The sequence below is a fragment of the Microtus ochrogaster genome, unplaced genomic scaffold (genome assembly GCF_000317375.1).
Source record: "Microtus ochrogaster isolate Prairie Vole_2 unplaced genomic scaffold, MicOch1.0 UNK7, whole genome shotgun sequence".
Classification (NCBI taxonomy): domain Eukaryota; kingdom Metazoa; phylum Chordata; class Mammalia; order Rodentia; family Cricetidae; genus Microtus; species Microtus ochrogaster.
Window position 1 is genome coordinate 3,551,589 of NW_004949105.1, and position 13,116 is coordinate 3,564,704.

At 52.1% G+C, this 13,116-nt stretch overlaps 1 protein-coding gene across 4 annotated transcripts in view; it reads right to left on the minus strand.

The window, feature by feature from the left end:
- Positions 1-12,521, minus strand: part of Arhgef10 (Rho guanine nucleotide exchange factor 10) — an 85,783-nt gene extending 73,262 nt beyond the window's left edge. For 2 of the 4 annotated variants that reach the window (XM_026788807.1, XM_013353442.2), the window contains exons 1-2: positions 12,465-12,512; positions 1,007-1,097 (exon numbers count right to left, since the gene is read on the minus strand). In XM_026788807.1, coding sequence (XP_026644608.1) covers positions 1,007-1,097; positions 12,465-12,482 — 109 coding nt within the window. In that variant the 5' untranslated portion in view covers positions 12,483-12,512. Of the gene's footprint in view, positions 1-1,006; positions 1,179-3,258; positions 3,453-12,464 lie in introns of all 4 variants that reach the window. The other 2 variants (XM_026788805.1, XM_026788806.1) reach the window with 2 other exon arrangements.
- Between the last annotated feature and the right edge of the window lie 595 nt (positions 12,522-13,116).

Genomic DNA, 13,116 nt, shown 5'->3' on the forward strand with positions numbered 1-13,116 from the left:
TCCATTAGGATGTATACCACTGAAGAAAATCAAACCTCTCTTCCTACTTAGCAATTGCTAGTGCCTATACATCCTCATGAAGAGAGGGGCTGGAACTTGTTTTCACACCCCATGTTTCCTGGGTGGAGAAAGCCCCAGCAGGTGAGCCAGTCTGAACCTTCCCCTTCCCTCACCCAGGAGTCCCCTTATGGTGGCAGTGTCACGGCCTTTGCACTGGAACCTCCCATCTACCCAGTTCACGATGTCTCCCTGGAAACAGCTATGTGCATGTTCTTTGTGACTCCATGTGTCACCGTATAGACTCAAACAGAGTGGGACAGGAGGGCCAGAACCAGTGTGACAGATGTAAGCCCCTTTCAGCCCACCCCTGTAGGGTACTGACGCACAGAGGAATGGCTAGCCTCATGTGGCTAAGCTGTCTCATGGTTAGCCACAGCTAACCCTAGCCCGCAGACCTTGCCTCCTTCTCCATCTGCAGGGTGGGTACCAGTGTCCCTGACAGACAGTCTTCAAAAGAACCAACCAATGGTCCCTCCTTTTGTCTCTATCAACTGAGCAGATAGAAGAGGATGCCCAATTTATCCTTTGAGGGGCCCACAGGGGAAGGAAGCAGGAAGAACACTGCCCCAATCCACTCCCAGGACTCAAGAAGATTGCCAGTTCCTGAGGGAGCATGACGGGAAGGCAGAGCTTATTCACAAATGTGGACTACACACCACCTCAGGAACGACCCCACACTGGATCAAACAAAAGAAACCTCATGGAATCCAAGATGCTGAAGACAGGTCACATGCTGGAACACAGACAGGTAGTTCACTGGCACCTAGGTACACTGCTGTACCACAGGGTCAAATGTCAAAGCTCAGGACCCATCTATAGCACAATATGAACCTTCTCTTCCTTGCCCCATACCAAGCAGTAGCAACTTAATGATTCTGGAAGCTGGAGTCCTCAGAACTCCAGGACTATGAGATCGAGGGGCACCTCTAAGAAGGTGAATCCCTACCTGCAGGTGCAGGAGGTGAAGGTTCTCCTTGGTCCATGCTCAGCCTTGCCTCCTTTCTCCACGCTTGGTCAGGATCAGGGGACAGGAGCCCCTACAAGCAGAAACATTGTCCATCAAGTTGGCATTAAAAAACCTTCCCAGGAGACACCAGTCAGGGCTTTCTAGAAACAACCTACAACAAGAAAAGAGGTCACTGTCACTCCCAGCTGTAATGACAGAACTCACCATCTGTTAGTTGCAAATACTTGCAAATCTCCCTAGAAGGGACAATCCAGAGCACAACAAAGGGTTCTCAGTGCGCAGGACGTCACCTTGAACCGCAGCCAGGAATTTGTTTGGGAACCTGCGGCCCCAGCCAGAGCCCTCTCATCCAACAGGGCAGCAGGTTTTAGCTAGATTTCAGAGGTCAACACAGAAACCAAACAGTTTTTCCTCTTCCTTCAATTAAACCTTAGCAGTGCTAAGTGAAGTTCCCAGGGGGAAGCTGCAACACTACATTCAATACTTTGCAAAGCTGCTTACTGACCAGAACATCAGTGACTGTGGAGAGCTGGAAGACTCCAAGTCCAGAGTCCAATTATCTTTGGGTATCCTAGCCCCTAAACAGCCATTTGTTACACCCCACCCCACTGCGTGATCTACCATCCTTGTGACTGCTAGGTAAAAACAGAACAGACCCTGTGCTGGCTTGAATGATTAGAGGCAGCCTGATCCACAAAGCGAGTGCCAGGACAGACATAACCACACAGAGAAACCCTGTCTTGAAAAGCAAAAACAAAACAACAAAAGGGCTTTATTTTATTGAAGGTGTGGTCTTGCTGGAGTAGGTGTGGCCTTGTTGGAGGAAGTGTGGTATGGAGGCTGGACTTTGATGCTTCAGAAGCTCAAGCCAGGCCCAGTGTCACTCACTCTTCCTGCTGCCTGCACGTCCAGATGCAGAACTCTCGGCTACTTCTCCAGCACCGTGTCTGCCTGCACGCCAACATGATTCCCACCATGACGATAATGAACTAAACCTGTAAGTCAGCCCCAATTAAATGTTTTCCTTATAAGAGTTGCTGTGGTCATGGTGTCTTTTCACAACAATAGAACACTGACTAACACAGACCCCTAGCCTCTGCCACCCCAACCAGAGGCCTAGAGCAGGTTTCTCTGCCTTGCTGGAACTCACCTACCTGAGGTAACCAAGGGCCTTCACTTGTAACTTCCTTTGTTGCTACTATCAAACACTTCTGGAAACTGTCACTACATAGGGATGTGAATCTGCTCCCAGCCACAATCATCCCTGTTTGGCTCCAGAATAATCTCGTATTCCCTTTGTGGTGAGAGCTGGGGGTTTTTGTGCTGACAATGGCTTCTTTGTAAAACCTGTTCCTCATCAGGCACAACAATGACATTTCCTTAACTACCTCTGCAGGAAGCAGGGTTAAGCTCCAAAGGCTGCTTTTCGCCCTGTCTGCTTTCTGGGCTTCATTCTCTATATCTATTAGAAAAACTGAATTTGAGAAACAATATCTTGCAAGAAGGGTAGTCTGACCCACACCAAACCACTCAATACCCATCCTAGGTTTACAAGGATCACTCCATATGTACCCTGGATCCTGCCTGGAACCACTCCACACAAGTCCTAGATCCTGCTTCAGACAGCTCAACCCTAGCCCTGGATCCTGCCTGGGAAAACTCCACTCCAGCCCTGGATCCTGCCTGGGACAGCTTCACACCAGCCCTGGATCCTGCCTGGGACAGCCTCACACCAGACCTAAATCCCCCTTGGAATCACTCCACACTCTCCCTAGATTCTACCAGAACAGCGGGAAGAAAAGCAAACTGCTCTGAGACCTTCTTCTTAGGCTTCTGTTCCTGTGTCAGGCAGGTGGATGCAATGTCCAGTGAGTGGCAGCCCCACCTCTTCAGCCACAGGCTCTCCACATACTTGCTGCCCAAAGACAAGGGGGGAGCAGGCAACAATTTGCACCTCACAACATCAAAGACGCCAAACCAGCCCAGCGAATTCTTTCACCCCAATTAGCAGGCTTGGTATTGGCTTTGGCACTTCCAGTAAGCCAAACCATGTTCTCATGAAGATGAGCTGCCTGCCCATGCCAAACCCATCATCTGCCAGTACCCAGAGTTTCCATCTGCCAGCCTTGCATGTGCTCTCTGATACAAGCCTCTTGCATTGCCCCCATGCGACTCTGGCCATGTGGCTCCATCTTGCCCTCATGGGCACCAGAAGCCGCTCAGATGCCTACCTGAGTGGCTAGGCCTCTTCAGTGGGCACCTGCTGTCTCAGCTCTGAGACTCACGCAGCACTTCCAGTACTGGCTCTCTCTGTCACACGCCGTGAGTCACAGCCAGGCCTGGCTGTCTTAGCTGACAGCATGACTGCACCACAGCCTGAGAGCAGGCCCTTCTATTTCAGATGAAGACACCGTAGCTTGGAGATCTGAAAGATACACCAGGGCTATAATGAGGGCAATTGTTTGGGGTACAGCCCGAAAGTCTGGAGCCTAGGATAGAAGCCAAAGCCCTTTGCCTACCAACAAGATCTGGCAAGTACCCAGACCTTTGTGGAACCCATGAGAGGTGACAGAACCTCTCTCAGAAGGGCTCTAGGTGAGACATGCCATGCAGGCAGCAGGTGCGCATCTCAGAGTGAGGCACCTCGACAGGGCACACACATGCACACTGCTGCCTTGCTAGGCAACATCTGTGGCTGATGTTCTCATCCAGGCCTGCCCCTCCTCCACCCATCACCCCACCTGATACCTGCTGGACACCCGAGAGTTTCAACTGAAAGAATAAAGGGATTTATGGGAGGCCTTCTTCCTGGTAAGTGCTGGGAAGCCACAGGAAGCACGGGACACAGCTATGTGAGACTCACTGGGAGGTGGAGGCTGTCCACATCCAGGCCACCTTCCCAAGAGGAACACATGGCTACTGGAGAGAGCAGTGCCCCATCTCCCAGAACTCATGCGACCTCATCTTTGCCTTGATTCCTGGAGCCAAAGCAGGTCTAGGTTACTGAGACTCGGGCTGCTGAAGACTCAGCGGATCCCATGAAAGAATGAACAGAGATGAGCTGTGCTCTGTGAACACAGACCTAGCCCTGAGACATGCCCTTCACAGCCTCACGGCCTGGCAGAGCAGACGAGATGATCTGAGATGAGAGCAATCCCGTGTAGAGCAGATGAGAGCAATCAGTAAGTACTTTCGAACTCTACAGCCCAGAAAAGCGGGGACCAAAGGGAGCGTGGTCACTCGGCACCACTCAAAGTGTCATGAGATAACCCCAGGCTGATGTCATCACAGAGACAGAGGCCAGCTAGAAACCAGAACAGGCAGCAGTGCCTGGGCACGCTACAGAAGAGCAAAGCCACCCTGCACTGGTTCTCTGTGTCTCTGCGCTAGACTCTGCTGGTCTATGAGGTAACCAGTGGCAGGTGGCAAACACCCTTCCTGGACGCAAGCAAAGTTGTTCCTCACCTGCTGGGACTTTGTCTGGGAAAGGCACACGCTTGCAGGCACACTACGTGCAGGGCTGCACTCTCAGCCCGAATGCTTACTTGCAGACATTTTCTAGATCTCGCTGCATGGGCTTTATGGATACCTAAAACACGTGTGAACAGTATCAAACTGACTCCTGTCTCCCTGCAGGGATGGCCAGCCCTGCTGGCAACAGCCAGTCCCCAGCTGTCAGCAAGCTCTCGTCCCAACAGTCCCTGAGGGCCAAATCAAACCACCTGCAACTGCTCAGATAAAGAAAAGCAGCCTGCAAATCCTGCAGGCAACACTGTTCACTGACCCAGTCAGTACCAATGACCCCGCCATCAGCACTGCCCACTGACCCAGCCAGTGACCCCACCATCAGCACTGTCCACTGAACCAGTCAGTGACCCCACCATCAGCACTGCCCACTGACCCAGCCAGTGACCCCGCCATCAGCACTGTCCAATGACCCAGCCAGTGACTCCACACACCCCCGGGAACTCTGTGTGGCTGGTGATCATGTGGTAGAGGCCGAAGCTGAGCTTCAGACCCTAGCTACACCTTGTGAGGCCATAGGTGACCCTGCAGATGGCCTTGTAGTAATGTCCACTCTCCTCCTTTGCCTGTGGAGACTCAGACTCATGCAGCCTGAGGAATGCTGCCCCTCTGGGGGCCAATAGTAGGAAGGAGTCCAGGGATCCCATGTATGAATTAAGACCACCCTGTTTCTGCCCTGCCCCTCCAGTTTAACAGTGGAGCAAGTTAGGAGGATGCCCCACATTACAGAGGTTGGTGGTAGGACCACACCCTGCACCCCGAGGAATGTGTCCTCTCTTGTGGTTCTCCTATGGGTCTGCACCACTATCCATAAGCAGGAATCAAGGAGCTCTTTCTGCCCCTGTGGAGGAAACAGGCTGTGTGGACTCTCACACAGGACCCTCCGGAGAAGAGGCTTTCTCCACTCTTCTCTCCCCACAAGCCAGATGCCAACATTCAGACCCTGTCTCTACGGCCATCAGCAACTTATTCCTGGTCACCTGAGGATCAGCAGGCTCCATGTACCCCTTCCTGCACGCTTCTCTGGGTTAGGGCTCTGGGTGCCACACTCTCCACCCTCCCCTCTAACTCTCTGAGGCCCAAAGTGATTCCAGAGACTTGCAGCTTTAGGACCAGCTACAAGCCTAAGACCACACATTACAACGACACTGAAGGGAGCTGCCCATTCCATGGCTCAGGGCTGCAGTCAACAGACAACTCCAATCTAAGCCTGGGCAACTTTTCCTCCCACTGGCTTCTTCCTCTCTCGATAAACAGAACCCCAGGGTCATCCCCAATTCTTCTTTCTCTTAGACCCAGGTTCAAATCCATGAGCAAAGCTTGTCATTTCAAGTTCCCATCTTCCCAAAGCTGGCCGACTAATGGCCAGCACAACCCACACCTGATCAGTGACTCTCAGAATGGGCAGGCTTGCCTTCCCCTTCTTCCTGCAGGATCAACGCCGTCCTGTGAAAATAGGGACAGAGCTGCTTAAAGACCACCCTGGCTTTCGGTTACTCTTACCCTACATAGTCATTACTCCAGCCCCACAGCCGTCAGTCTGTCTCCAAGACAACAGCATCATCCAGACACAACAACACTGGTGTGTGTCTATGTGAATTCACAGAGGCCTGCACAGGTTCATGTCAGACGGGATCCCAGTACTCAGAGGGGTAAGTAGACACGGGTTCCACACCTAACCGAGCAGGGAGTACACAGAGGGGTAGCAGACACGGGTTCCACACCTAACCGAGCAGGGACTTTCAACTGAGAGGTGCCCGCCAAAGGAAAAGACAGTTTTTTCCAGAGGAGAGGCCTGGGTATATCAACTAACTGAACTCCAGTGTTGGCTCCATGCCCAGGAGTAGTTGGCCAATACAAAACAAACTCTATGATTTGTCTTTTATTTGTTTTTGCTTTGTTTCATTTTGTTTTGTTGTTTGTTTTTTTTTTTGTCTTACAGACTTCATGATCAAAATATATTGTATGGAAAAAAAATTTAAAAAGGGGTGCTCACCAAGGACTATGAAGATGAGCCCTCTGCAAAATGTCCTTGGTATGGAACTGAAAATCTCCTCAGGTGACAGGTAAATCCAGGCAGGCTAGACCTCTTCCCTGTGGTCTCAAGGGGAGTCCCGCCCTCTGCTGACCTTCTGTCTAGACACAATGGAGGGCGGAAGGGATTCTTTCCAGAAACGGCTCTCCCACCTCCACAGAGAATCCCCCGAGGAGACCACACATCCTGGACAACATCAATCTCCCTTCCTCTCTTCAAGGACCTATGATTATTTTCCCAACTGCTTTCGTTGCCTGGCAAAACACTGCACCTCTCATTCCTTCCTATGAAATCATCCGGAGCCCTGCGTGTCTAGACGCTATTCTAACAGCAGAGGACCTGCCCGTCCGGGCCAGAGCCCCGGGCTCTGCAGCACCCTCTTCGGCTTCAGACTCTTGGGCCTGGGCTGTCAATGGAGAATTGTGTTCCTCTGACATTCTCAGAACCAAATGTGAGTGTTCAGTCTTTGGCACTGACTGAAAGTGGCCTGTTCTACATAGCACAGAACCACGCCTTCAGAGATGCCCTCTCCCACAATGCTCCATAGAGCAGCTCCCACTCTGTTCTCGGATGGAGCTGCTGGTGCCCACCTGAGCTCTCCCAACCTGCTCACTGTGAGCGGCTTCCACCCCATTGAGCTGAAAGACCCTCTGGACACCCCCCCAGAACCCCAGCTAACATGCTCCCGTGAGAACATCCTGTTCGCTTGAAATCATCAATCAAAGTCCTTATCTCTTCTAAAGACAGAAGGCTGACCAATGCCAAGAGGCAAACTGGCCGAGTCTATACAGAAAGGCTATCTCTGCAAGGCCTTAAAAGCACCCCACCCATGCGACCCCTGACCCAGTGAGACTTGGGCCCACACAGCGCGGTGACACACTCCATGGGTTCTCATACACAAACCCAGGCCTTGGGAGATGGAGTCACTCAGCTGGGAAAACCCCTGGACCTGTCCACACTTGGTCCTCACCATCGGGTCACCATGGTCATCATCATGGCCGTAAGGAGCCAAGTGAAAACACCACTGTATGACACAAGGCCTAGCCTTGCAGGTCAGCCTCACCATGCCGACACCAGACCATTTATCCTCTCCAGAGACTGGGCCTTCAATCCTGAGCTTACAACTAAGGAGATGAGCACCGAAGACCACTTCAACTAATTGTGCTTCTAGTCTCTAAAGAAAACCAGAAACCAAACTGAAATCATGACTCCATTTTCCCTTTTAAAAAAATGGAACAACAGAATGAAACAGTAAGTCGCCATAGGACCTAGCTGGGGGGCACACACCCTAGCATGAGAAGAAGGAAGGAAGGAGAGAGAGAGGGAGAGAGGGAGGGAGGGAAGGAGGGAGTAAAAAGGAGGGAGAAAGGAGGGAGGGAGGGAAAGAAGGAGAGAGGGAGGGAGGGAGGTAGGAGAGAGGGTGGGAAGGAGGAGAGAGGGAGCGAGGGAGGGAGGAAGGAGAGATGGAAGGAGGAAGGGAGGGAAGGAGGGAGGGAAGGAAGGGGGAAGGAAAGAAGGAGGAACAGAGGAAGAAAGACACCAAAAAAACCCAAACATATACACCTGTTTCCTTGGCTTCTCCCATGTCTTTTCTTCTTTTATCTTGTTTTGTTTATTTCAAAAAGGGTTTTACACTGTAGCCCAGCTGACCTAGAATTTACTAACAGTTCCGCGTGACCCAAAACCTAAAGTGATCTTCCAGTCTCTACCTCACGAATGCTTGCAGGCCACATGTGAGCATTACAACTGATTGCCTATATAGTCCGCACCGATGAGACACAACGTCATCATGTAACATACGACTCTAGAGTTTTCTCTTTAGTGCTGTATCTCAAGGCAAATGTCCGCAAGGCTTTCTCTGTAAAGAAATGACCTCAGGATGGAGCTGTGGCTGGGTGGTAGGACACTCATCCAGCATGTGCAAGGTCCTGGGTTCAATCCCCAGCACTGAAAAAAAGCGCCACAGGTTCAGGGGAAGCTTGATTATACCCACCAGCCACGCCCACAATGAAAACCAGCCTCAGTGTCTAAGGCAGCCCACACCTTCAGGATAGCAGGCCCAGTGATGAGAGCCAGTTCTCTGCAGCAAGCCATGGACAGGTGCTCCTGTTGTCACAGATCAGGCCCATTTGTCAGCCCCTCCTGAGGACTGTAGCCTGGCCTGGACCAACCAGCACCTCATTCCTCTGCAGGACACTAACTCACCCAGGCCACCGCCATATGGAAGAGCCACACTAGACCCACTAGGCACGCTTGTCCATAGCTTCTCCTACAAGACCCTTCATATGACCGTCACAGCTCCCCGTTGGATTGAAGACCAAGTCTGGTAAGCAGCCAAAACTAGTCTCAAACTCAACATTGTACTGCCTGAGCCTCCCCAGGGCTGTGATTGTGAGCGTGTGCCCCTGTGCTTGGTTTTGTACAACTTTTCATGTTGTATTTTACAGCCCAAATCACTTCCCATATCAAAAAGTGACAGATGGAAGGCAGAAACATTAAACCTAATAACTTTTGAAAAGCATTTCACCTCTTCCCCATTGTCTTGTCAAAACCTAACAACCCACAGACCCCACCTTCCACTGGCAGGAGTGCATTACCGTGACACAAGGAAAAACAAGAAACGGTAAAGCCGGAAAGAGACTGGCAGCGGCACTAGGAAAAATCACTGCTTCGTTTCAGAATCAAGATTTGAAAACTCACACACAGAAAGGGGCCAAAGCCATCATTCAGGACTGCAGGAAGCCAGGTCAATGGGGTGGGGCAGAAGGCCCTGAAGAGGGTACACTCAGCCAAGGAGCTGATGGCAGGTACACTGTACCCCACATGTTCCTATAGATGTTACCTCTCTCCAGAGGCTGCAGCCCAGGTCCCGACCAAGGCCACCACCTTGCTACCTGTCCACAGATATACTCCTGGACCATCTGACACCAATTCTCAGTTCATTTCAGACCCTTCCAAGCTGTCTGTCCTTGAACAACCACCCCAATGTACTGTCTGTCCCCAAATCGCATCTCCAGAGAGCGCGGCTAACAAGAGCGCAGCTCTGCCCCGACAATAATTAACAGTGTAGCACACTGTGTCTAACGTAGCCTTGCGTAGTTACCCCTCCACCCAAGCAAACTGTACTCAGGAACGGACAGACGTCAATATGCTCTGAACTGCTGGGTGGTGGTGGTGCACGCCTTTAATCCCAGCACTCGAGAGGCAGAGGCAGGGGGATCTCAGTGAGTTCAAGACCAGCTTGGGCTACAAAGCGAATTCCATGACAGTCAGGACTGTTACACTGAGAAACCCTGTCTCAAAAATAAAAAAAAAAAAAAAAATGCTCTGAGTATCTCCAGATCTCCAGACACAGCCTTCCATTGTGTACTTAGGATTTTGAGCCGTGCAATTAAAGAACAGGGCTTTCCTCTGATTACGAGAATGGCTTACACTATTATCCACAGATGACAGCAGCCACGGCTGCTGGATTGTCACTGGCCTCTGGTGAACACAGAACACTTTCTGGGAGACAGTGTTTTTATCCTCCCGGGGACGTCACACGTGAGCAGTGTGCCAAGAGCAGGCAGCCACAGGGCTAGGAGTGACTCCATCAGGTAACCCAGGGCCCAGGCACACAGCCCTCCCCACCTAGAACGTCTCCATTTAGAACCGCCCAATGCTTGCTTCTAGCCTCACTGGAAGGAGCAGCACATCAGAACAGCAAGAGGTAGTTTGATAAATGTCATTGATGAATCTACAAGAACCAAACACTGGAAGACAAAGAGGGCTGGGGGGGAGGGTAGCTCAGTAGTAGAGCTTGTACAAGCATGACGACATAAAAAAAAAAAAAGGAAAAAAAAGGTTATTCCCAATAACTAACTTCACGTCATCCCTCGGTAGCGAACTCCTTGGTCAGTAACCGGTCTGTATGGTGAGGCAAATGATGGGCATCACCAAATACAGCAACCCTCCCTCTGAGAAATCATGAACCACTAACTCTGGATGGCGACTTCACACACGGTAACTCGTGCGTGACACAGAAGCCAATGAGGTGAGAGAAAGCTGTCAGTGCTGGAACCGAGTGGTGCACATGTAAAGATACTAATTTAAACCTCAAGACTCTTTCCTAACGAAAGTTAATTTTTTGGGGAAAACAGGTCTTTGAGATATGTATGGTGTTAGTTACTTTATTATTGCTGTGATAAACCACCATGACCAAGGCAGCTTGCAGAAGGGAGGGTGTATTTGGGCAGCTGGTTCCTGAGGGATGGAAGTCCACCATCATCACTGAGGGGGGCAAGGCAGCGGGTGTGGTGGCCAGCGGAGACAGCTGAGAGCTCACACCTGGTTCACAAGCATATTCAAAGAGAATATACTCGGAATGGGGTGTGGCTTTGACACCCCAAAGGACACAGGTCCTCCATCGAGACCATTCACCCCTCCTAAAGCCACCCAAACAGCATCACCAACTAGGAACCAAGACTTCTCCCCCTGTGGAGGCATTCTCATTTAGCCATCCATGACAACTTTATCTGTGTATTTATTTATTTGGCACTTGCTTGGGATCAAACCCAGCCTGCTGCCTGCCAGGCAAGTGTTCTACCCCTGAGTCACAACCCAACCCCGGCTCCTCGTTAATATGAAGACTCAAGAGCCTCTCCTAACTCAGGCCTTCAAGTGCCAAGACAGATTTTTAATAGCACGTGGGGGGTATTTTTAATAGGCTGTGGGGTAGCTCAGCAGTAGAGCATCTGCCATACAAGGTGTTCAGCAGTAGTTACCAGCATGTGCAAGGACCTAGATTCTATCAAGAAAAAAAGGGGGAAAAGGAAAAAAGTCACCTAGCAGTGAAAATGCTGTCCCTTGCTCAGATTCGAAACACTGCGACACAGCTTAGAGTGTGTCCCAGCCAAAGAGAAGAAAAAAAAAAAGATTCCTGCCCCATGAGTTCACAAGAACCTCTTCCTCCAGCAAAAGCTGTAACTGAGTCACACCAGCATTAGAGTCCACACCAAGCACACCTACTGCCCTCTAGGAACTGACAAACTCATTAAAAGCTCAAACACTGCATTCAAAGCATGGGGTCCCACAGAGCGTCCCAGGCCCAGCCACCTGCTTTTATTTTCTGCACATCAGACCAAGATCTCGATTATTGAGCAATGGTGGGTGACAAAACCAATAGCCGTCACCTTCACTCTAAAGGGGACCTTAGGATCCTAAGCATCCGCATTCAGTCTGACTTTCCCCATGCAATTCCAGCACCCCGTGAATTCACCCCACATCTCCAGGCCAGACACTGTAAGTCACTATTGCACATACCCCAGAGCTTTCTCCTCAGGCTGTGGGACATCCATGATGCTAGGAACATTCACTGAAGTTAGAGGGCTGGTCACTGCTCTGTGTCTAGGAATGCCAACTGAAGTTGGGGGGAGGGGGCTTCTCATTACCTGTGTCTAGGGATAGAGGGCTGCACGATGCCTTACCTAAGCCTGGGGACACCTCAATGTTGAGAGCCCGCCTGCTTCCGTCTGTGCCTAGGGGCCACCTGTACATTTGGGGGTGCTTCTTGCTGTCCTGTGTCCAGAGACACTGCTAAGTCTGGCAGGGGGGTCGTGTAGGGCCTAGAGAGGGGAATACCGACCAGATTGGGGACAACCAAAACTGAAGTTGGGAGTTCCTTGCTGCCCTGTGACAGAGACAGCAGTGAACTTGTGTGTGTGTTGGGGGGTGGGGGTGACTATTCGCTGCCATCTGTGACACTGTGTGCGCGGCTCCCGCAAACTCTGGGTGGGGTTTGGCTACTTTGGGGGAGCTGGGCAAAAGTGCAACTTTTAAAGCAAAGAAGCAGCCCGTGCAAGCGGCCTGGGGAAGGAGGGGGTCGCCGTGCTCACTCACCAAGGGGCTGGGCGCCATCCGCCGTCTGCGTCCGCCAGTTGTCCTGCGCCCCCCGCGCGCCCCGCCCGCGATGCGCTCCCACCCCGCCCTCCGGGGGAAGCCCCGCCCACCTCGCTGTGATTGGCCAGAGCGGGCCGTGTCTGGTGCCCACTGGCCAGCGTTCCTGCCCGTTCCTTGGAGGCGCCCGGCCCTCGCGCCCGCGCATTCCTGCGAGGCCACGTGGCCGCCGGCCCCCGCCCCCTCCCTGCCCCGCCCCCAGCCCAACGCCCCGAGCCCTGGGCGCGTGGGAGAGATGCTGCCTGCCAGGCGCTCCCGGGTATAGAAGGCACGAGAAGGACGCCGGTTCGCAGTGCCCCAGAGTGGGCGCTTTCCCCTTCAGACGCCTGGGCGGCTCACTTGAGCGAGTGGCACGGGGCCAGAGTGTGCTTCCCGAGCATCCGCCCTCTGTGGGACACTGGGAGCTGCGCTGGCGCAGGCGAGGAACACAAGATAGGCACCCCACCCATCGTGACCCCACCATCTGCTGCTTCCTGCAGATCCCTGGTCTAGGCTCCTGTGGGCAGGGGGCGCTGAACTACGCTTCACCCCATCCCATCTTTGATCTTTCTATCCCTGTCAGACTCTCTCATCTTGGGTCCCATGGGCAGGTAGT